Raw genomic sequence first — 26,736 nt, forward strand, 5'->3', positions numbered from 1 at the left:
TTGCAATGTGCTTAGTACAGCTATAACAACCAGTGGTAAATTTAGCCTCCAGCTTATTGGAACTGTAAATGCTGAACATTATTTCAAAACAAAATACTCAAACTACACAGCAGTTATGTTTTCCAGGCTGCAATATGTATTTCAACTCACTTAAAAGAATGGATGCATGGATGGTATCAGCTTAAGAGAATACTGAATTCAAAGTTTTTCACATATTGCAAGGTCTCCCATATAGAATTCTTTTAAACATTATTTGTTGCAAGCTTGAAGACAAGAGTTTTTTCTATAACTTCGCATATTTAGTCATATGCAGTTTAAAATCACTGGAAGAAGCCATATACAATGCTCTGAAATAATGATATTTAAGCTTCGGTTTTCAGTACCATTAAAAGTTGAATTTAAATTAGAATAATTAATTATCTAATCCATTTACCATGTATTTTAAATTATTTCACTAAAAACAATAAGAAACAACAGGCACAGGGAGTTTTCTTAATTCTGGTCTTTTCAGTTACATTTCTTCTCTCAAAAGAAGGCAGATGTCCAAATGCTAAGAACTCCCAGAGTTCCACATAATTTTCTGTTTTAATGGAAAGCAAAAATGAAATAACTTAAAATTATTGTACAGTCATTAGCACAATAAGGTTTTGCAATAATACAGCTTATCCAATGCATTTGGAAAAAACATTAAATACAGACAGAACAAAACAGGAAGGCACTTCACTACCTGAAAAGACAAAAACTGCATGTGGATAAAGAAAAATTCATAGAACCAAGTTTTCAAAACAGCCACAACTACTTCATACATAGTAAGCAAAGACAAATATTCTCAGTGGAAAGCTAAAGGAAATAACATCAATTTGGACTTCCGTACATAACTCCCTGCACACTTCTCAGTTTATTCCATCAGTGGCTTTGTGCTCCTGCATAACTCATCTAATCCCTCTGAAGACTTCTTACATAGGAGATGCAATTAAAATGAAAAATGTAAACAAACCAAAGCAGTTTTGCTACTCCAGACTTACATACATTAAGGAGAAGCTCCACCAAAAACTCCCATTCCAGGAGCAAAACACTTACCTACTTTCCTGCAAAGCCAGTAAGAAAAGTGTTCCCAATTAACTGTTTTTTTGTTGTGAGCTAGATAATCAGCAAGAGTATCAGAAAAAAGAAATAATTTTGAGGGATAAGGTTCTATTTCATCTTCTGAGTCTGCATGTCCTTACAAGCATATGAAGCCTAGACTTAAAGGATGCAAGAAGTCTGACATAAGGTTTATGGCTTAAAGAGAAAACACGGGCTGGATAGGGGTAGGGGAGAAGCATGAAAGAGAGAGCTCGTAAAGAGCTGTTTGAGAATTTTGAGCACAAAGAAGCACCAGTTCTAGCTAGCATTATACATAATTCGGTACCTTTGAATTCCTCTTTGATTAATCTGTGATTGACAAAGGTCCAGTTCAGTCTGATGGTCCATCCCTCCCATGTCCCCATCCTCACTCCAACTCCCAACCCCTCAGGTGTTCCCTCCAAATTTATTTGTGAATAACACAAAAAAAATTTGCTAGCCTAGACAGGAAGCACAATAAAACTTAAACCACAAACCCCAATCAAGACAACAAGAAAAGGTTCAGAATGGAACTAAACAAAGAATCAAAGAGAGTAATTACATTATAATAAAGGCTGAAACAAACTTTCCACTAACTTCATCAACACAAATTAAAGTTTCCTTTTAAGTTTTTTTACCCATTGTAATCTGACAGGTGATTCTTTGGGAGCTAGTGAAGGTTTTAGAAGAAATTACCTAATTATATCAACATTTGTTTTCTTGTAAACATTCAGTGATCTGTTGTAACAACTTAAGAGTTAAAACTTAAGAGTCTTTTGCTCTCTTTTGTTAAAAAAATACTCAGCTAGTTTATGAAACCAGAATACAAAACTCCATGTAAAAAACAGGAAAAGAAATAACTAAAATTTCCTAGGATTCCCATGGGTTGCCTTCTTGCTACTACTCCGTGAGAAAAACAAACCCGTTTCTACTCGTCCAGTTCCTCCTGTCCAAAAGAGTAAGGCCAATCCATTCAGGAATGCATCCCTCCAAGAACTTTCAGGCATAAAACATAAGTGCATTCTGTAAGATTGTGAAGGGAAGACTTTTCCCAAGATAAAGTTTCCATGTAAATTACAACTCCCAGAGTTCTCGGGGGGTAGGAGTCCTATGGCTGATACTATATTGACTGATCAGTCCCATGGAATCCCACATAGGCCCAGCAGGAAGGCTCTGAAGGACAAGCTGCAATCACATAGGAACTGCAAAAAATGAAAAGTAAACCAAAGGAAAGTATAACTGTGAAGCATTAGGGACCTTGAGGAAAGTAGGCAACTAGGAAGACATCTGGGGCAGAAGAGTAAATGGGGGTTTCTGGGAGTTACCAGTTAAGTCTCAAATTGGTCTCGTGATCCATGAGGGTTGTTAAAGAAAATTTCTTAATAAATTAGGAGAAAGGGGTTTTGCAGCATGCAAAGGCATAGAGTCTTTTAAAAATATGAGGGATAAGATATATTTCCTGAACAACAGAGAACTTGGGAATTCAAATCTCTTCTTCTGTATCTTCTGTAAAATATGCATTTTAAAAGATGTATTAAAAATATGTTCCAGAAATAGAGTGATGATGAAATACGATACAATGGAACTGCTGCCCCAAGTAAGGGCAGCAAACACAAAGCTATCTTTATCCCATCAAGATGCTGAAATTAGACAAATGGTCTGAGAAAAAGTAAGTTTGGTAATGGTCTGTAACACAGTAACATTGCATCAAAGTAATCTGATACTACAACACATTATTCTAAACAGACCATCCAAACAGGAAAAAGAAAGGTATCTAAATGTTGTCACAAAGCAGCCAACACACCCATTTCCCCAAGTCTATGAAGTTACAGAAAGAAGTATTTTCATCCACTGCGAGTCTTCAAAACCAGAAGTAACCAGAAGTAATAGTACTCAGGCACATGTATAGCACAGTTATAAAAATACGGTCGGCACGATGTCACCATTTTGTAAGTGGTGCTACAGAATTAGGTCACCTGCAGTAAAAAATGTGTAAATTTTAAATTGTGCTAGTGATGTTAACTTCTTCAAATGGAAGGAGAAAAAGCATCCATCATGCAATATCTTCACCAATAGTTCTGTTTACTGAGAAAGCAACAAAAAACCCAGCACAGGCTCCCTATTTATGGCTTTTCTTTAAGTATACAAAAGTTAACTGCAGCTCATCCAAAAGGGGGGGGGTGTGCGCTTATGTACCAAAGCTGCATAAACAGGACAACGGGACAGGATTCGCTGGCACAAATATTGCTACTTTTGGTTTCCTGCATTACATTTCTTGGCTGAACATGTTCTGCTGTTGAAACTGGAAGTGCTTACTGTTTCTTCACTATTGAACTTAGATTCTCCAGAAGAGATAAAAGGGTTTTTTTTTTCCTTCTCTAAACAATGACCATTTAAAGCAGTGTTTTATTTCTAATTCTCTTCATAAAATTTGATTCAAATATTACCCTGTTTTCACATTCATGATGAAAACTGCACAGTTTGGCACTTGGAAATATGCAGACATTTTAGTTATTTTCAGTAAATGAAATTAAGTTAAATTCAAAGTAAGTGAAAAAACAGAGAACACACAACAGAATACCACACCTTTTGTGTTTGTTGCATTGTACTGCAATTTCAGAAACAGGGAAAAAGTGCTATGCAACTTAATGCTTAGCACACTTGCTAAGTGTCAATAGCAAATTAGTCTTTCTGTTCAAGTAAACATTTATACAAACTTCCAGGATGGACAAATAACTACGAAGAAATTTTTTTTACAGTTCCAGTTATTTGCTACTTATTATTTCTGCTGTAGGCAGACATTAAACTTGCACAGTTAAATATAATAGCACAAAAAAAGCTTATATAGCATATTAGGTATGATCGAAACAATTTCTGAAAACAATACTTAAAGTTTTACAATCTTAAAATAAATTGTCATGTATTTTTTTTCCTGCTGTTTAATTTTCTGAAAAAGCAGTGGAATAATAAAACCCAGTATAAAAGAATCATTAGACAGAAATCCCTGATGGAAGGGCAGAAGGATGAAACTGAATCATGGTTCTGATGGGGAGAAAGGGGCTGGGGGCAGAGAAAAAACCTAAAGCAATTGATTGATTTTGGTAATTCAGCCTATGAAATGAGACAAAGGAATCTGTTAGAACAACGCAGTTTGGAATCATCTAATTCTTGAGGCAGGTGCAGAATTATTTTCTTTACAGAATCCTTCCTTACTGTGGAAATGTATCTTCTGGCAGCAACAGAAAAATGAGAGAAATGTCCTGGTTCTGAAACTATATACAGACTTTGTACAGTTCTTGCTTTAAGCACATCTCTGGAGATGCATGAAGTCTGCTATCAACAAAAAAGAAATATGCAATAGCAACACCTTCACAAGTGGAAAGTAGAACATTAAAAGTCTTTCAGAAGAACTAAGAGACCGTGAATGCTGAAACAAAAAACAAACAAACACAAACCCCCCAATCCAAACATAACAGAACCAAAATACCCACCAAACCCCAAGCAAAAGGGAAAAAAACACAAACAAAAACACCACCCCAAACTAGCCAACCAACACCCTCAAAAATAAACCAAAATCAAAGCAACCAAAGAAAAAAAACTGAACCAAAGCTGAGAATTATATTCCATATCTTGTATTAACTTTATTTTTTATTATCCTTTTGAGAAGACTGACATCTACACCTGACATAAATGGACTCTACATAACTATTGATGAAGCCAGTGTGATAATTTTTTAGATCTTCTAAAAGAAACATTTTTAATACAAAAGGGTTTTTTTTTATCAGTGAAGACAAAAAACAAGTTAGAATTACATACTGGATCATATGCTGTTGTACATTGCTACGATAAAATTGTTATACTTTTCCCCTCTATTATTCCCTTACATTGTTTTACATATTTTCCATTACTCCAAGTACTTTCTTGCCTTTTCACTGTCTTCCGCTGTAGCCTTCAAAGATCTTACAAGGTGCTGCCCAAATGGTTTGTCTTGGTTCCTATATTATCTATAAACAACCTGGCTTCCAAAATTGTGTCCTGGGGACAGGACACAGGGAACAACTTCTAGTGACACAACTGTATGAAGTTGTACTGTACAGTACAAGGCCAAAAACTCCTATGAGACTTCTAATTATACTCTTCATTCTCTTTTTCTCTTTTCAAAACAAAGTAATACACACTACACTTACTTTCATGAGGCTCTGAACTGAAGCTTAGTGCATGCAACTACTGAATTGTGCAGAAGTTAAAAAATTTTTAATTTTTCTCCCAAATTTTATGCATTTATTAATATGAACTAATGATTTTTTTCTCTTATTTCCTGAACATTTACCAATAAGTTCCTAAGCATTACTACAAGTCATGCATGTTCCAATACATGAAGTATGGTATGTGAAGCGTATGAATTTTCCTGTGTAGCCCAACATTGTTTTTTACATCAACTGGAATTTGGTTCTAACTTTATTTTTATTATTGTCTTTCTAATACAACATACTGTGCTGAAAGCTTTCTCTATGCTTTTTACTGATTTATCTAAGACGTTAAGGTTTTTTTTATTTAATAGTGAAACAAGTTAATATAAAGCTATTTTAGCACAGATAACTTAGGATTGGCATGGTTTTATCCAGCCTGTTCCAAAATTACTTTAAACAAAATTATGTAAAGCAATGTGGAAAAAAAAATATTCTCACAAAAATGTTTAGCAGAAGATACACAATCATTGACAGATTTTAAAATCAATTTTTCAAAATAACTTGCAATTTTTTATGAAAGAACATCAGCATCACATTCTCTTTTAAAAATCCATGAGTGTCTGCACTAATAAAGCCAAAACTAAGAGCACTATTAATGAGTGTTAGCAAAACAGGATAATAAACAGTTCTCCAAACCCACTGAGACAAACCTTACCTTAACAGGTGTTATTAGAGCCTAATGACTGCTTGGTATGAGGTATATTTGTTCTCTGCCTGTTTTTGCCATGACTGATATTGTTGGCAAGCTAAGAAGTAAAAAAATAGACTGCTGCCCTTCAATGAAGTGAAGCCCCTCAGTGCTGTGTCACACCTGATGCTCACACAGCTCACTGCCTTTCTCTCCTCATCAGGGCCTCTTACATCATTATCACAAACACCAGAGTCCAGACTGAAAACACTGCTTCTGATTTTAGGGCTCCCCACTTCTCACTGAAATGAGAAGAACCTGGTGCCTAAAGGCTTTTGTGAATCTAAAACAGAGCACACACAGAGCTCATAGAAAGGCAGAACTAAGTAGGTAACTGATGAAGCATCCTTTTTGATAAAGCATCTGCGTACTGTGTTTACACTGTGTGGAAAGTAGTCAAGAAGAGATGCAGTTTCATTGACACTAGCAACATATTAGGCAGACACAGCTGCACTGACTTGTTCTGTTGTAAAAGCGAAAGCATCAGAGGAACAATGAAACAGCCCCCTGCCCCCAACCCCTGAATGACTGTCCCTCACAATTTATATGAATGTTCATGTATCAAGGTGAAAACCTGCTTGCTTTGTAACAACTATCAACCACTTCCCTAATTCCCTCAAGATGCTTGTTTGGTTCAGTTTTCAAGGCTATTTCATTAATAACTTAAGGTCTAAGTGAAGTATTACTGCTTTGCTTGTCTCCTCCTTTTTTATTTACAGAGATAACAAGAGTGACTCATTCATATTGAAACATATTGTCTTCCTGAGTTAATGGCCAGAAAGCTAAGTTGCTTGTGCTGTTGTTCATAGCTTCAATACCAACAAAAGGTATTAACAAGTTTACTATCAGCCTCACTATTATTTTTTTTGTTGCTAGTGCTTAAAGGAAGTTATGAAAAGCAGAACTATTGTTCTTCTTGAGTTCTTAAGGAGGAGCAGAACATAAAACAAAGCCTCACACAGCCATCAAGGGAAACATACACACGAAAGCTTTCAGAAATAACGGCCCCTCTTCCACCTTGAGCAGGACTGACAATGCCATCACCCTACAAAGGGGAGTCCCAGAAATTCCATCTAGCACCTTTAGGATATATAACAAATAAATAAAAGAATATCACCTTTCCTTCTTCAGCAGATATTCACTGCGAGTTGCCAAGACTTTAAAAACAAAAGTACTGCCCATTGTGGATTTGTGTTTGCTTGGTTGATCTGGTTTTTTTGTGGGGTTTTGTTTTTGTTTTCTTACAGTCATTATTAGCCTTCTTAATTGCTATGCCTGACTTACAATCATTTGCAAATACCTATCTTTCTGTTTTCATATGATTTAGACAGTGATAGTGGAAGGTCAAAAAGCAAGTGTGTGCATTAAAAAGACCAGAGGTGGTAATGCATTAAAAAAAACAGGGTGATGACAAAAAACCATTAGCATTTATGTACTACAAATGGACTATGCATAATCCTGCAATTTCCAAAATTAGGATTAACTTGTTACAATTTCTCACAAAAAACAGATTTGTTAATCAAAAACAAAGTAAGAAAAAGGGAACTGCCTAAAGCAGAATTAGCAGCTTAGACATCAAAAGCCCTTCCCTGTGTCTAGAAACTGCTAGTACAATTAGCAACCTATTAAAAACTGCTTCAAAATGATGTCAGACATATTTTAGCAAAGAGTAGAGAGTTTAACTATTTGAAAGAACTGATGTCAGAAGAGACAGCATTAGTTTTGTCACATTGAAAGAAATTTACTGCTGCTTGTCTTAAACTCCATTTGATGAAGCTAGCATTTCTTTTCCCACTTTTAACATAGCAAATACTAAAACAGAAGTATTTTTGAAGGTAAATGCTTTATAAATTGCCTTAATTACAAGTTTAATTGTAGTTAAATCACTGCTGTTTCATATCCACAATACAGAATTTCACCAAACTAGCAATGATTAACACTTTGGTACAATGATGTTATAAAGGCAGGAAAGTTTTGTTTCATTCACAGGTCAAAAAGGGGAAGAAAAAACAGGCAGTCGCCATACTCAGATTCATTTGTCTAAAGTCTTCTATCTTTGACATAAGTAACATTAATGTTAATTTAAATGCTGTGGGATACTATCCAAGATCCATATTTAGGCTCTTAGGTTTAGTGCTTGTGGTAAAACTGACATTTTCAGGGCCATATGAGCCAGTGAAAGTGACAAGGATCAAAGACACGTCCCTACAGCCTACTGCAGCTCACCAGACGTGTGAGAGAACCTAGCTCAAAGAAACTGTGTAGCTCATGGTGAAGAATAGTGCTGCTTTGGTTCATTTTAAGGTGTAGTTATTAATATCTCAAGCCTAACTGCTGGTCTCTAAGAGTACAGGTCTCCACATAGCATGATATCGTAAGATGCAAGACAGTACACACTAACAGTCAGAATGGTAAAATTCCCTCGAAACAAAAGAATTATTTTAACAGGCATGAGCCTTTCCCTTATTCTAATAACTGGTTGTGCTGAGGAAAAAAAATTCTATGAAGTGCAGAGGAAAATACTTAGTTCAATTACTGATTTTACCTATAAATGACAACAGTGCTGGTACATGTAACATATTGTAACAGTGGAGATTTATCATTGTTTCTTTCTTTAGACTCATCTGCTGGTGTAGGGAGGAATACAGATGTCTGAATTTTGGGCATGGTAGGGTTATGGTAAAGCACATTTTTACTCACCCTTTCAAATCCAGTTTCTAAGACAAAATTACTTCACAGTCAAAGCATGCATTACATTTCTGCTCATTGTAAGGATGAGATAGTTACTCTCTCTTCTTTTCATGTATCATGCAGCAGAGGTGTTCTGTATTGTGTGCAGTGCTGTCAACTACAGACCCAAAGTTATGGCATTGTTTTCCATTTAGTTCCTCAGCCCCTTGGAAATACTTATTTTTAACAAGCACTGTAGTAAAATTCCCTAGAACTCTGCAGGTGGTATAAACCTGTGCCTGCAAAGTAGGTTCTGCAAAACACAACTGTATCAACAAGTCTATATTCCACAGCCATCTTAACCACATTTTGTCCAGCTGTATGAAGCTGTGTCAAATACTGATCCATTTGATTCCTTCCAGGACCCTTGTTGCTGAAGAAAACAAGGAGTCTCTGAGAAACGCATCAGCTTCCAGAAAGTCAAGAATTTCAAAAGGAATATGGGAACCAGGTATAAAACACAGCACTGTAACAAGTCTCATTTATCATCCTCCTCTTACACTCTTCAGCAGATTACAATTGCACAAAATTTGAGAGGCCGAATACCCAAGGTGAAAGAAAAAAAAAGAAACACGAACCTTAACACAAGGAAATAGATCTAACTGCCCAATATAAAATGAAAAAAAAAGGTTGTCCAGAGAAAAAAAATTATTTAATAATACACTGAGAAATAACTATGTCATGTTCAAAGAATAATGAGACCATGTGAACACTGGAGAAGCATTACCAAACAAAGTTCTCTCCAGGGACTAACCTCTACTTTAAGAAGTAAGGTGCTTGACTACTCAGCCTATATATCAACTATATCCCTCCCTTCACCCATGTTTCTAACACTCCCTCTACCATGAGCCCCCTAACATATTTATTTAAATTTCCTCTCATTGTAATAGCTTCACATGAGAAATCTAATTTTCATCCCTTTCCCAAGAGGAAAACATCTGTAAAATCTAATTCTTGTGTACTTTGGACCAGTAATGAAGGACAAAATGAAAAATTGCATTAAAATGTTGAAATGTCAGAATTTGATTCCATTTTATGTTTCACTACACCCAGACAGCTACATCATCTGCCTTGGACGCGTTCATAACAGGTTGTTTTCTACTGCATATCCTAGCCAGCAGATGATAAATTGAAAAAGACCTACTGGATCACAGAAATGCATCCCAACGTGATTTTAAAATGTAACTCTGAATAGTACTGACTTCGATGAAGAAAAATTAAAAACACTGCTGTTGTAGTTTTTTTATTTGTCAGAAAGGCAAAGCACCACCCACATTGCTGATTCATATGGTATCATCAGACAGCAGTGCACAGGAAGCTCTACAGGAAGACCACAAAAGCTACAGAGTATCCAAAAACAGACAGATAGACAGAAACATACCAGTAAGAGCATACACACCCCACTGGAATCAGGAAACAATGGAGCTAGTGAGTGAGCAAGCTATAGCTTCTCCCTAATATCATTAATATTAGGTCTTCAAAAATCTACTTCTAGAAAATGTACATTTCTTTTCTGAAGCAGATATGAGGAAAAATTAAGTAAATTCTAAAACACAGCAGGTAGTTGCTGTTTAAAACATTTTGCAATGCTGTGAATGAGTACACTGCTTCAGCCAGGGCACCCAGGGCAAGTCATTGTTTATCACACAAGAAGGACATGAGCTACAAGGCTGTACTGTCATGCCCCTCTCTGATTAGGATGGTTTTATTTATAAATATTGCACCACAAAAGAAGTTTTTGTTTAAAACAGGGCCTTCCATGATGAATCTAATCATGAGGTCACACAATTTGTTTTCCTGATCAGTAGCACTAGAACTACCCACAGGTAAAACTAAAAAAATGCTGACAGGTGTTTAGACGGTTTTAAAAGAACAGGAAGACTCCTTTTGCAAGCAGTAAATGAACTATTCATGACACAGTATCATCACACAAATTCTAGAAGAAATGGTTCTAAAAACTAAGAAGCCTAAAAAAAATAGATAAACGCCCTCTAAATCGCAAAAGGGCCCTCAGAACCTTCCTGACCATACTTTAAATACCACCTGCACAGTCTGTGTTCTCTCAGAAATGCTTCATTTATCTCAGCGTGCAGGCTTCTTTGCAACCCTCTGAGAGGATGTGTCTATTCATGCATTCCTCAATTTTTTCATACATATTCTTCAACACCTTCCTTTATAAGCAAGTTTGAATAAGACAACTCCAACTTTCTTTAATAAAAGTCCATTTTATACTGCATACATAACAGTAGATACACACCCTAGTCAAACATTCTCCATGTCTTTTTAGTCCAATAAAAATGTCTCAGTCCAAGAGAAGTGGCTCCTTCATGGGCTCATTATCAAAGAGTCACTTAATTTCTTTTACTGCAGAAGAGCTTTCAAAAGCTGCTTACGAAGTGGCAAGTGGTTGGAATAACTCCAGTTTTTTCAAAATCAAGAATAAGTATTGAAGTTAATTTCTTCCCCAAATTCTTACTTCACAGCTAAATTAAAATATCCATAAAATATGCTTGAAAAATGTCATCACATTTCATTTTATCCTGTGCCCTTCTTTCATTTGCAGACTACTGCCTGCAACAGAACCTATAATATCTGGTATGTTTTTACACTGTTTTGAATAGCTTTATTTTCAATCCTTCATCATTACTCTTTTGAGAAGTCAAGGCAGTATTTAAAAGTTAGAGTGACAGAGAAAGTAAAAGAAGAAAAGGAAGAAAAATAACTAAAGAAAACCCATGGAGTTCTAAGGTTGTAAGAAAAAGTAGTTAAAGCTTTAGTATAAAATATTTCAGCTTTCAAGAAGTATTTTTTTAATCCAGACTTTGAATGAAAGGTTTAAAAAATGCACAGGGTCAAAGGAATAATATAAAAATATACATTAAAAGTTTCTCAAAAATATTCTGTCCCAGAAATCAGTTTTACCTGATTCCATGGGATTATGAGTGAGTCAGGGTAAAACCTATTAGTAAACTATATCTACAAATTGGCTTAGAAGATTAACAATTAAACAATAAGCCAAATTTTAACTCTGGCCACTTTAAGAAAAGTGGAAAATCATCATCAGAAACAACCTTAACTAGAAAAAAACCTTTTCCACAGTATCACTTGCCCCAGCCAAGTTTCACAAACTTTTATATATGACAGGACTAATGAAAAGGAGAGATATGTGACAGTAAAGACATGTTATGAAGCAAATCTTGGTAGTTACTACCCCTCCAACTCAATATTCAGCTCTCCTAGTCATGCTTGAGACAGTTCACAGAAGTGACTTGCTCATAATAAATGATTTTCTTACCTACCCGCTATCTTAGGTCTGCCATAATATTAAACAATTTGCAGTCAAGATCTGTACACTTTCTTGCCAAGGATGAACCGTGCAAACAAAACCTTGTGGTTTTTTGTTATAAAGCTGTTAAAAAAAAAAATTAAAATGCAACATGACTAATGTCATGCTTAGATTTTCCTTTCCCAGCTTACTCTTCCAGAAGCAAAACACTGGATTCTTGCCTCATTACTCACCTTTATGCAATCACCCAAAGCAAATACAAAGTCTAACAGTGGAGCTACACAGGCCCATATCCTGAAAACAGGCAGGCATATCATCAGACTGAAGTGTGAATATGTAATCACCTCTTCATGTGCAGACTTTAAGCCTACTTTAACCAGGCAGAAAAAAGGAGCAAAATAATCTTTGGAAAATGCAGAGATCAAAGGAATGATGTGAATACCTCTATTGGGCAATACATCCCACAATACAAACCAAATTTCACTTGAGAAACAAAACCAACCAAACAAACAAAAAGGGGGAGCGGGGACAGGAAGGGCAGGGTGGGTTGTGTTTTGATTGCTTTTTTTTTAAACAACTGTTTTGTCAAATCAAAGTTGAATTTTATTATAAGACAAAACCTACTTGCATCTCAGACGTTACAGTTTTTACCATATAGGAAGCACAAACTGAACAAGATACGGACAAAACCTGGAAAAAAATATAGTCCATTGCAATAAACCTTATGTTGGACAACTTGTGTGTTACTAGAAATTATAATAACTTCTACTCATCCAATATAATATAACCACAACACAATTGGACCTGAATTCTTCAAAGAAGCTTACTGTGGGAAAAAAATATTTCCAGAAAGTTTCAGATGAAAATATGACAAAAATATTTCAATCTGAAATTATTTTAGAAATAAATGCTAGATAACCTTAGCCTATCTTCTCTAGAAATGAATTAAATAATTAGGAAGCTATTAAATACTTTCCTCTAGGAAATACTTACATATGATTATATTTATATATTTTCTCTATAAAACTATATTGCATAAATACCCATATTTATATAATGGCTGTTAACTATGGAGAAAGTTGGAACCATTTCCACAGTACGCAATTTCATTACCTTAAAATATATGCCACATTCCTATTACATATAATAAAAGCTGCCAAGCATATCTCACATTTTCATGTCAGAGAACACACATGAACATTTCCTTTCAAACATACAATATGCTGTGCAAGCAAAATAATAAGATAACTTTCTGAGTAAAATACTCAGAAAGAAATGAATAAAAAAATGGTAGAAGCCTGCTTTCCTACATTTATGGTCCTTTATCCAGTGTGTGAGTGATCACAAAATCTACAATAATCTGCCAGCGTTATGACCACTCATTCGTTCTTCACATTAGCAGAAACAGTAAAAGAATGGAACTGTAAAGATAAAACATGGCCATCATGCCTTACATGAGTGTTTTTGTAAATGTCTTACCACTTCTCATTAGCAAAGGGCAGTTAATAATTTAAAATGTCATATTTAAAAATACTAAGAGCTTCGCCTAAACTGAAATATTAAAAAAGGAAGGAAGAAATCTTTTTGCACTGCAAAAAGAGTAGCTAGAACTTAGTTTTCAGATTTAAGTTGAACAGCAAGCTGACAGTTTCCTCATTTCATATCAGTGAAACTACCTGCTATTAAAGTGGAGAAAGGAAGGGTTCATTTACCCATGTGTTTACTTTAAATAAAAATATTCTCAGCTCTTCATGGGAACATTCAATTCTGCTTGTCTAGCTTACTTTTGAGACATAATCATTTTTCCTACATGCTTGGAAAAATAGCTAGAACTCATGCTTCTTTTGGGATGAAACAGTTAAGCAGGACACAACACAGGAAACAACCAATTTACTAATCCATTAGACCAATACAGATAAAAGCAAGAGACCTCTGTTCTAAGGAAGGAGCAAGCAAATGAGAAAGAGAACAGGAATGTAAATTACTACTTGTATGGGGGCTTTTTATTTGCTTTAAAAGTTTATTCAAATATAAAGAAGGAGGAGAAAACCAGAAGAAAATAAGACAAAATAGTAGGCCACAGGTAAGTAGATAAAGATGTGCTGAGGTCAAATGTATATAAGGTGCCAGAAGAGCAGGGAATGAGAAGAGCAAATCACTGACAGAAGGAGACTGATAAAAAGATGAAGAAGACAGCTGAGGACAGGCTGCTATCTAGGTAGGATTGTCAAAGTCCTCATGAAGGACTTTTTACGAAGCACTCAGGAGGAAACTGCTCATGGCTTTATTGGAATCCCTAAAGCTCACTGATTAATGTCCCCAAGGAGGAAACATAGCTATCAGTGAGATGGGCTTTCCCTCATATTATGGCTGCTGGTGGAAAAAAAAAAAAAGCTATCTTCAGTTCCTTTATCCTATGTGAGGTTAAAGGACCATGATACTTTAAATCTCCTATAGGTTCTTCCATGTTATCTGACTGCAGCAACCGATGTCTTGTGAAAAGAATGCACAAAGAGCTCCCTTTCTTAGAAGACTTTAACTCTTCTGCAAGACTCCTATTTATTAAGTAATTTTACTTTGGTTTTGAGTGTTTGGAGAAGAACATCTGAGAGAACTTAAAATACTAACCAAGTACCATTCAGGTTTCTCCATCTGCTTAAAGAACCACTTGATTATCCATATTCCAAACCAATAAGCATTTCATTTCACCATCCCAAGAACATCATTCTTTCTGTTTTTTACAGAACACCATCCCCCCCAAAACTGAAAAACATACCCTCCCAGCATTTGCATACTACTGCTCTGGATTGAGTTGTTCATGCACTCTGTGTATCAGGTGACCTGTCCCTTTCCTCCAACCTATGTTTGTTCAACATCAAATTTCACCAAGAGATCTAAAACACTTAACACCCCTAAGCTGTTTACCTGAGACAAAAACTTATGCAATCTGATTCCATACCCTCTCCTCTTGTTCCATTTCTGTCTGTAATTTTATTAGTTTGCTCCAGGAGATCTGTCTGACACAGAAGAAACAAGGTAACAAAGTAAATGCAGACTTGGAGATAATGCCAGTAAAATTTTGGACTTTGAAAGCATTTCCCGTATCTGTTTATTTTTACTGCAACACATTTTCCAAAGGGAACAGGCATAAATGTAAAACCAATTTCTGCAAAAACACAGTCTTAGAAACTTAACAATGTCTAGGTCTACAATAAAACTTGCTTTTATCTTTCCAGTGTCTTTAAAAAACTTTCCCATAGCCTGTTCTGCTACTGTTATTCACATTAGTTATATTGCGTATCAATATTTAAGTTGCCTCACATGAAGTAAAAGGAATGGGATTCAAGTAAGGTTTCCTGCCTGTTAATCACCATAAAGTGACACCTTCCTGATACTGTCTGTCGGAACAGAGAGGCAACTTCTCTTTTGGAAGTTACATGAAAAGGCGTAGTACATGACAACAGTGGTAGCTGGTGTTTAGTATAGTGGTAGGTTCATTTGTCTAAAAAAACAAACTGCAAAAAGCATAAACCTGTGTTTTATTTTTTAAAAAATGTGCATGTGAGTATGTAATGAGTTAGTTTGGTATATGCACAAAATTTTGCAAAGACAGGCAATTTTCAGAATTGCTAGTAAACATTTCTATAAAAACTAGTGTTTTCCTGTTTCATAAAATATTTGTTACTCTCAAATTCAAAAGCCATATGGAAACTTCACAACTTCTAGTTAAAAAATAAGTAATGGAAGCACAGTAAAATTTACCCAAAACAAAATTAAAAAGCCAGTCTATAAGCAAGCATTTCCTATGAAAGACAAATTCCTAAGAGAACAGATCACCCGTACCCATTATCTTAAACCTCAGAAGAGCTAACATTCTGAAGTTTAAACACAAAAAAAGAAATGTCTCTCATTATAATACTCTACCATCAGTTCTGAGATATTAGAACTTCTAAACATTGACAGTTAAATTTCTCAATTGACTTTCACTACTCTGATAATAAATCTTTCAAAACAGTCTAGATTATTATAATATAGGACAATACATTTCAGTCTCTGCCTCTTTAGTTACACTGGTGACTATGAAGCCAAACACAATTCCACAAGAACTTGCTAAACTTACAATTTGTCTCTTGCTATGTTGATTATATTAAAATAATCCAGCCTAAATCCTGTGATGTTGTACAACACACAAAAACCACGGCTGCCTAGAGTTAACTAACGTCTTGATACAAGGGCACTTCAAATTCCAGAAGCATTCAGAGATTCAAAACACTTCAATTTTATTAATTCATGGTTAAAGGTATAAAAATTGGTACAGTAAGAGAAAAGCATTTCTACTATAGCCCCGAAGTCTATTGAGGAACATAAGGAATTTGATTAATAAAGGGTCATTTTTCTTTCGGCCCAACCAAATCAATACTAGCTTGACCTGCAAACTTCTAAACTACTGTGCACAACAGCTACTGTGCTAAAAATACGCTATTACTCAAACTTTGAGATATTCTCTCCAGAGACAGAACTTCCTAATAGGAGATTCAAATTAATAGGAAGTGCCCTTCCTGTGTTTTCTGGACTCTAGGACTAATGGGTTTGTTTTCAACAGCTTTTAAAAAAAGAACAAGCAGATTTACCAGTTGATTGGTGTTCACGCTTTAAAGTGAAGTGACCTTGTATACAAAACCAAAGTGTAGTTGACCACAACTGTCTCTATTCAGGCACAAGGCTGTAGCAAGTTTGGGTTTTCCTGTGTTTCAGAAGGAATTTGTACAGGGTTTGCTTTGAGGGATGGGAAGGAGCTGAACACAAAAATAAGACTCCTACTTTCAGGAAAGCAATTTTTATGTAGAGAAAGTGAACAGTTCTGGCCACGTGTATACAGCTATGCCAAACGTACCTGACTCACTCAGCTATATAAAAACACTATATAAACTCAGCACTTCTTAAAAATAAACACACAACATATACTCTGTAATAGAATACAAGGGAAAAAAATTCATAATCTACAATTAAGACTTCCAGATATTAAGGCAAAGTGACAATCAATACCAGTTTTGAAGAAAAAAATGTCCTTTAGGATCAACTAACTTTTCAGGTCAGCATACTTTTTGCATTGCATACAGCACAAACATGAAGCCAACAGGTTGAAATACACATGGAAATGCACTTTTCTTTTTAATACTAATTACATATTTGATTTTGATTTGTGAAGGATGAGGGGAAAACAGACAGCTCCAATTAAATACAGTTAGATGATGAAGTTCAACAGCCAAGAGTCTTATCACTTAGAAAAGTTTTTCAATCTGTTTCATATGCACAAAAAAACCCACCCACCATTAACAAAGGTTAACAACACAGATTTTGACAGACAGGATCCTCCTGACTTCTCACTGCATAAACCCAGGCTCCGGTAAGACTCTGGTTACTGCAACATTTCATCACCAACAAAGTGATGACCATCTGCAATGACTTCAGCAAATGCAAATGAAAAACAACGTGTCTTTAACCTGGTAATAATCTTTATCTTTCCTACTTCTAAACTAGTTGTCTTAAAACACATACAGCAGTTCAATTTTAATAATTAAACTTCATATGTACAAACACAAGAAGACTTTAATCTTAACCTAAGTTTATTTCATTCTCTCCCAGTTAACGGAAACTTATCTCCTTATTGTAAATGTCACTGCTTCTTGCTGGTTTGTCATATTTAAAAAAAAGTATTAGAATAAAAGAACCTTTCAGAAAGTACTACTTTCATCCCGGATTACAAAATAATCATTAAATACTCTTTCACAAGACTGAAAGGTATCTGAGTCCTCCACTTGTGGGAGAGTTTAAATTCTTCATTTGACAAAGTTACTGATAACAGATCAATAGTAAAAATGAGAACAAGTTCCCAGGAACTGCTATCAAATAGTCCCTGGTTGAGCAGGGAGGGTTGGAGCAGATGACCCACTGTGATCCCTTCCAATGTAACCAATGCTGTGATTCTGTGATATTGGGAGATACAGCCATGTAATCACGTAGCCAAGTATATATAAAGCATTTCACTCTATCAGAGAATGTTTAAACTATTTTAGTTATCTTACTATTAAAACATAAATATAAAAAAAAAATGGAAAAAGGCCAGTCAGAGATGAACCTCCCTAACATTTCAAATGTACTTTGTCCTTTCACATTACAGTAACAGGATCAGTCTCAGAAGAATCTGACTGGTTTAAGGTCTCATGCAGAAAATTTAATTTCACAATCTGTTCACACACAGATATCCCCTTATATTTTTCTGATAATTTGACTTTTTTCCACTTGTAAGGCTAATGGCAACCCTTAAGCAGTAAAGTTCTGCTACAGATCACAAAAATAGTTAAAATGCGCTCTAACCAGAGCATGACCTGGGAGGAAAAGACAAGAGTAACTAAAGTTTAACTGCAGCCTGTCATTAAACCTCTGTTCTGTGACAAGCCTCCTCAGGCATCTTAAGAGACGTCTCTCGTTAAAAGCAGCACATTTATGTTGTAAAAGTAGAAAGAAGGGCAGAGAACTAAATGCAGGACAGGAAGACGTCCTTTTCTTCTGAGCTTTGAGTATCACTTCCGTGATGTGTCATTTTTTTTGAGACCTTCAGTATATTTCCTAAAATAAAAAGAGGAAAACTTCAGCTACAGAAATAAACAAAAATCTCACCTTGTTATTTTCACACTTGTATGGGATTTTGAGGGTATCCATGGCCTTGATCATGGCCTGCATTGCTGTAAATATATTCTGGTACACCAGTTTTGTAAAGCCCTTTTTGTCTTCATCAGAGTAACCTGATCCATGAATGATTCTCATCTGCTTGATAAATGTGCTTTTGCCACTCTCTCCTGTGCCTGAAAGACAAATAAAAAGGATATGCTTTACCCACTGGACGCATACATGACTTTTTTGCACAATGCTGACAGCTTAGTGCAGGGCTGAACAGTGTCAAGGGGTACTTGCAAGGTAACTACAAGGACCACTTTAGTGTCAAACAGCAGCATCAGTAACAACTGAAGAACAACTGAATTAAAATTTGCATTTTGATTTAACAGCTAAACTCACGAGTAAAACAAAATTCCAAAATATACATATTATATACGACTGCATATTTAAAAATCTTCCATTCTTAAAGACGTAATTATTCAAAACCTCTAAACTCATGTAACTACTATCAGACATTCTATCACAAAAATTCAAGGACTAAGGGAAAAAAAATCTTCCTAGGCCAACTTTCAGGACACTACCATAATCTATTGGTATTACAACCAACAGATACATCTGTATTTTGGTTTTGGTTTTTTTTTTTATTTATTTGTTTGGGGTTTTTTGTTTTCTTTGCTTTGTTGGGTTTTTACTTGTTTTGTTTGGGGGGCTGTAGTTGGGTTGGGGTTGTTTTGTTTTTTGTGGGTTTTTTTTAAGCAAGTATTGTAACAATCAAAGCCCTGTAAACTTCAATCTCAGAACTGTGTGAAATCACTGTCAAATTAAAATTTGGCTCATATTCATTAACAGGCAGTCGTTCCTTTCATTAATTTTTTTTCATGTCTTTGTACTTTGTACTAAAAGTACTTTATTAATGAAATATGACTATTTGTCAACTTAGAAGTTAAGATCTGCTTATTGGAAACTTCACAAAGGTTACAAAACACATTTTTCCTTTGCTCCAATTCAGCAAGCTCATCTGTGACTACAAGAGCTTATCTATATTATTCATGTGTTTGCTTAAGAGGAGGAGTTGAATTGCACAGCCACATAAACCCTGCGTTCACCCAAGCTACTCAGCCTGCAGAAGACAAAACACATTGTTCAGTGCTGTGTTTTTCACAGACTTTCAGCTGGACCTTTATTTTAATAATTTCTGTAACGCTTTCATGCCTCATATCATAATAGTCATATCCCAGGACAAAGGCAGCCTTATATGCCCCTTAGATTATGTTTCAGGTGCCTTCTCAGAAAAGTGTTTCACAGCAGTGCAACTGCAAGGTTAAAGGAACAACCCTTAACTATTTCTGAGATAGTATACACTGCAAAAATCTGAGCCTTTACCATGAGCATAATTTTGAAACTTTCACTCCCAGTTCCTGCACACATAAAACAAACTACTAAAGTAAGTTTTCCTTACACGCACATTCCCAGAAAATCAAGCATGATGTTACACATTACAAAATCATAGAATGGTTTGGGTTAGAATGGACCTTAAAGATCATTTAGTTCCAACTGCCCTGCCATCGGTAGTGACACCTCCCATAGACCAGGTTGCTCAGAGTTCCATCCGACATGGCCTTGAACACTTCCAGGGATGAGGGCAGCCACAACTTCCCTGGGCAACCTGTGCCGGTGTCTCACCACCTTCATATGTAAAGAATTTCTCCCTAATCTCCCTCATCTCCCTAATTTCTCCCTAATCTCATCTAAACCTGTCCTCTTTCAGTTTAAAGCCATTCCTCTTTGTCCTATCCTTACATGCCCTTGTCAAAAGTCCTTCTGCAGCTTTCTCATAGGCCCCCTTGAGGTACTGAAAGGCTGCTAGAAGATCTCTCTGGAGCCTTCTCATCTCCACACTGAATAAACCAATACTGTCCGATTTTACTTTCTCTAGGGAGAAAGTGGTTGCTATTAATTTAATGAAGAAGAACATGCTCTGAGGCTGAAAAGTGAGACCAAGCCTGCTTCCATCCTCAGCCTTCACAGGGTACAGTGCAGTACTAGGTGCCCATGCCACCTCTTCAGGGAACTGCCCAGCCACCAGGTACAACTCGCCCCACAAAACCCAAGCGACTCATGTTAACCAGGCACAAGTCTCTTCAGAATGGGTGATGTAGCATGGGCCATCCTGGGTCAATGATAATTGCCTGTCTTCCAGTTCATCAGAATCAGAGGGGAAATCTTTACACTTCTGCAATTGATAGACCGCAGTGGGGAGAAAACTTTACTTTCCTTAAGATTGCACAAAATTACAAACCCACACAATACAGAACTATTACATTGTAAAAAAATACTTTAGACCACTCTTAAGACCACCACAGTTGTTCTCTTTTTCTGAAATCTATGAAACAGTCATGTCCTTATATGAGAAGTGAAATAAAGTGCTTTACCTTATATTTTTTATCAATTGTGTAATACTGTCCAGCTTTTCTGCAAAATATGTCATTTAGTAAAAAAAAAATCTATTCAACATGAGCCTATAAAGCATAGAACAGTATATCAGATGCCTTTTGGACATGATTAACTCTTCTACCAGAAGTTCTGCTTTAACTAATTCATAAGAAAATCATTTCCACCAAACACCTCTGAATCAGTAGAATACCAAGTGACTTCTGGTTTTAGTTCTGACACTTTTTCACATGGGAATTTGTGTTCCTTCAAAATCTCCAAATGAAAATTTATCATAGAGGTAGAAAGAACATGCTTTTATTATCCCTTGAAGCTTACAATTTTTTTAATTCTTTATTAGAGAAGACAGTATTTCAGATTAGTTACACCTTGAAAGTGAGTCTACAATTATCATAAAATGTAGGAAAACAAAATTAAAATCCAAAGAAGAATCTAAAATTTAAGTCTGCATCTCATTCATCTCTGTGGTTCTGTAATGGATGTCACTGCAGTCAGACTGTGTCAGACAAAAAATAGTAACAAATTATACTTGGAGATCTAAGACACAGATACACACAAATTATATATATATATACATATATTTTATATACATTTGTGTAGCCATACATATGTATATAAAACTATATAATGTATATACATATAAAATACATTTAACTATCCATACATATATGAAAATTGTATCTATCTTTCTTTTTGAAGGCCACATCAAAACCTCCTCAAGTCTGTCCCTCACCAGGTCAATGCTTAAAACTACTTGTGTCTGCCCACAGACTAATTTTCTAGCTAAACTAGTGGCAACAATGAGAACATTTCTAGTCCTCCTCAGCTGCACAGAGTGTCACATGCACAGGAAAATTTCCAACAGAGAATGTATGAAAAACAGAGAAGAGAATATGATTACCAGATAATAATAAAATTTGTAAGACTGCCCAAGAATTACTGAGAAGTGAAAATATTAATTTTCAGCACAATATGCTCATAAAAACCTCACACTGATATTTATTTTTACATTGTTGTGATCAAGGACAGAAAGTAAACATTTTATATTGTTGCTCACAAGAAAAGCAAAGATATTTCAACTATGACTTTTTTTTTAAGAATGGCATCAAATATTTTCATTAAAAAATGTCCCATTTAGGTGGACATTGCTTAATAGTGAGAGAACACCATTTACTAGCATGTCACTAGAGATTTGCTCACATAATTCTCTCCAAACAAAAAAAATTGAAAAGAAAAGAAGCAATGCTATTTACTAGAGAAATAGGAGAAAATATGGCATCATCAACTACCAGGGTGACCTAAGCAAAGCTGCAATCATTACAACATCATTCCCTGTGTAGAGTGTGATTTTAAACTGTCACTGTTACAGCGCTGAACCAAATCTAGATTTCATCAGTTTTATATATTTTTCAGCTTTAAAACCCCATGACTGGCATGATAAGAAGATCAAGACATTGACTGACACGCCACCAACTTTTGCCTTCTACACAGCCTCAGCCATTCATTACAGAGCAAGTTAAGAAGTACATCTTGGCAATACATGCCTAAAATTTTATCTGTTCACCATAATAAACAAAACCAACACTGGATAACACCCTGAACGAGACTTTTCAGTGGGCCTGTTTCATCTCGTGAAAAGGTGAAAAGAAGAAAACTTACAAGTGAATAAGAAAAAAAAATACATGTCCTAAATGGATGTGAGTGGCTTACGGTCTCTGCTAACCACTGCTTCCCCAACCATCATCCCAGGAATACCTCTACCTGCTACAAGAAGAGAGCAAAGTGAAATGGCAATGCAGCAGACAAGCAGAATGGACCAATGGGGGATAAAACTACACTAAGATCAATTTTCTTTTGGCTTCCGTTGCACATTTAAATCAGTCAAGCCTTGGATCAGTTCTCTGAAAACAGATGAGTAGTATCTTCTCATGTGACAGAAGACTGCTGAAGGCCACACACTGTACCTGAATCTCAATCATAATCATAATACCACCACCACGCTCCCTCCTTATCTTTTAAAAACTGTGTTTTTCCAAAAAAACCCCCCACAATCCTAATATAACTCCTTGTCTGGTACTTCGGAGAGAACTTAAGTGTGACTGAAAAAAAAAAAGAAGATTCAAGCACACAGCACGGTTGGTCATCTGACTTTTAAAACTTCCTTCCAGATAAAAATCAACCTAACTAATGAATGAAAAAAAAAATAACCATCTCCTAAAAACAGCAAAGCGATGTCTCAATTACTGATAAATTCCCAATAAATTGTGACATAGGGGATTATCAAAACTTGTAAGAGACTAACATCCTACAACCAGAAAATTTTTGACAACGTATTTTTCTTCTTCAAATTGTAATAGCAATAAGTATTACTGCATCATCAAGAATTTTACAACCAGAGATCTAAAGTCTCCCCAGCAATATTATACCCAAAAGCAGAACCAAGAAGGAAGTTGGGTTGCTTAAATACAGAGTAGTTCCTTACACATGTGTTTGCCCACATAGATACACATATCATGTACAGTTTATTGCATTGTTGCTATTCCTCCTGGTGTACATTCCACAAAAATGAAACTATAAAATACTGAAACACAACACTTTTTGCCCTGTGAAACTTACAGAAAAACTTAAAACATGGTTAATTTTAAATAAGTGAATAAATGGTTAATTTTAAATAAGCTACTGGTAGAGTGGTTTCAAAACTTGTGGTGACTGACAAAGAAGAGATAGAGACAAATTATGACAAGTCTAGAAGCCTAGAATGACAAACTTTACTTTCATATGAATGTCCAAAGCATCCCTTTACTTGTTTTTGTATTTCTCTGCATTGTCACTTTAAAAAATCTCAAGTGAGTACCTCCAGTGATCAAATACAAGGCTATTTCTTAACTAAAACAACAAACACACCATTCTCTAAGCAAAATTCACTCTGGCAACTATTAAAAAAAGAAATGCTGCTAAACTAAACCCGACTTTGTGTTTATTCCCATGTCTGACCTAAGAAAAGGGAAGGAAAAAAACCCACTATTCTATTGTTTGAAATTTTGTATTTAAATTAGATAGAAAAGGACATTCTTAACATGTAAGGGAAGAAAAAGCCACTGAAATCCACTAATCCCTGTTAGTCACTATACGCATTTACTACACACTGTTAAATCGACAATGTATACATTTGCAGAAAACTGACTTTCAGCTTGGGATTTGGAGGCAGAAAAAAAGCCCGGAAGTACCTGGAAAGTGAAGATTCATGGGTGAGAGCGGAGTCAATATCCTGCACAGGCTGGGCAAAACCTGACACTCTCCTGACCATCTTTCTAACTGTAGTACTACCATAACCACACTGTTTCATCAAACATTTTACTCAGATAAAGCACTCAGTTTTACACTGCCTCACAGATTTACAGAAAAGTACAAAAAATCAACCTCGTCAAATATTAAGTAGCAGAGTAACTCCTATGAGGAGTAAATGCTAAAACAGTAAAACAGAGGTAACACATGAGAAGAAAAATACTTGATTTCAACTATAAAGTTGTATTTCAGTTGGAAGGGAGTTTTATGTCCTCGCTGTTACTAACAGTCCTGCAACAGAGAAAACAAAAAAAATATATAAGTTTGTTGCTGTTCCAGCAGTGGAATACAGCAGGAGTGCATTTCCACTGAAACCAAGCATGGCCTCTATGAAAACATAAAACTGCAGAATTCAGGCCTTGGACTGGGCTTGGCTTTGCAGGTGACAAATGAGTTGAAACATTATGGAATGCATGAGATCATCCTGGGAGCCAAAGCAAAGAAGCCAGTCTGTCCTGCCACTTAGAACGGCAGCTTCCAGGCTGACTGTTGAAGGCCACTCTTGGGAGGGACACTGGGCTGGTAACGTTGTGCAGCAAAACCCCCTGAGGTGGAGGTGAAGCTCCCCAGCTCACCTTGGAGTGAACTAGTGTCTCTTTTCCATCAAAAGAAGGTGGCAAGGCCAATGAAAAAAGAGGCTCTCACAACCAAGACCTCTATCTGTCTAGTGTGGTTGAGCACCCATCCAGAGTGTTTTCTCATCCCGACACTTTAGGATTAGATCGTTACCTCTAAAGCCTTGACCATCACCTCTATCAACAGTTGCCACAACTGAGCTGTCCATCAGCTTCAAGCTGGTACAGCTATTACCCAGTGTACCTTTCTAACTAAAGACTCTAAAGCTCCTTGCAACTTTTTCTCCATTGCTCAAAAAGTATTATCTCCACCACATACTGTATCACTGTATCATACTCTTGAAAGATACTTTAATACTAACCTATACCTCCAACTATTTTATACTACTATAAATTAATAACTGGAACTGACCATTTTCATCTTGGTCATAAAAACATCTATGAATTAACATGACAACTCATCCGGAGACATGAATATAATTTCTGTAAGGAAATATTATAAGCCCTGATAATGAATATGACTACTGTCATATCTTCCTGGTGTAATTATCTAGCTCCTTAATTAATATTAATAGATTAAACCTCACAAAAGTTGCTTGATGTTAGGACACATTTCAACACCATTTCATTTACAGTCATGGAAAAGCCTATGGAACAGGAAAGCATCTTGAGTTTTAAGCAAGTCCACAAAACAAGCCAGAAAGGGAGCTAAGGTGTCCTGAAGTCTGTTCCTACACCAATAGCACAGTGATTTGTATCTATATTAAAAACTGAATGGAAATAACTACAAAAAAACCGTTGGAAAAGTGTACATACTATTCTGTTTGCTCCAATGACAGAATATCTTTAATTTAAATCACTAATCATCTTCTTAATTGTTTTGTTCACAATCCACATCTGCATATTCCACTTGCTTTCATAAAAGGAATCAAATCATCACTTTGTCATTCACTAAATTATTTCCTCAGTATCATTTTAGTAATTTATAACCATTTATTTAAGATGACTATCAATATTCTTCACAATATCATTTAATAAATTAGTAATGTAACGACAAAAAAGAGCCATTCAAGATAAGAAAAGATTTTTTCCAAGAAAGCACGGGTAGAATTTTATGAAGTAACTTACAAAGTAGATAATTACCTCAAATAAGTAACATGACACAACTACATTCATCTAGAGCAAGTCATTTCAAGAATAATCTTGAATGTCTTAAATATTTATGAAAAACCAAGCAACGTTTATCCATTACAAAATATTACTGAAGCTGCACCTTTTCCCTACACTATAAAAATTGAATTAACCACCTTTCTTAAAAAAAGGAAAGAACACCTGCCACTATGTAGCCAGCTAGTCTGAACGCTTTCTGCAACAGAGAAATCCTCTTACAAAATTAATCCAGTTGTGTTTGAGCAGATAATAAACTTCGCTTGTCACTAAAGTGCAGCCACAAAACTCACAGAAATAAAAGTAATACTCATCCTCATTGTATGACACAACTAAAACAGGATGTATGACATCCTCATTGTATAACACAATTAAAACATTCCAAGTGACTACTACAATAAAGCCTGAGACACTGAATTACTGATGATTTGGAAGACAGAATTAGAACATAAAATTCAGCTA

General features: G+C 35.6%; 1 protein-coding gene across 2 annotated transcripts in view; it reads right to left on the bottom strand.

Moving 5' to 3' along the window:
- Positions 1-26,736, bottom strand: part of LOC116781248 (guanine nucleotide-binding protein G(q) subunit alpha-like) — a 130,618-nt gene that overhangs the window by 66,803 nt on the left and 37,079 nt on the right. For both annotated transcript variants that reach the window (XM_032676953.1, XM_032676954.1), the window contains exon 2: positions 18,740-18,924. In XM_032676953.1, the coding sequence (XP_032532844.1) occupies positions 18,740-18,924 (185 nt within the window). The remainder of the gene's footprint in view (positions 1-18,739; positions 18,925-26,736) is intronic.

The sequence above is a fragment of the Chiroxiphia lanceolata genome, chromosome Z (genome assembly GCF_009829145.1).
Source record: "Chiroxiphia lanceolata isolate bChiLan1 chromosome Z, bChiLan1.pri, whole genome shotgun sequence".
Lineage (NCBI taxonomy): Eukaryota > Metazoa > Chordata > Aves > Passeriformes > Pipridae > Chiroxiphia > Chiroxiphia lanceolata.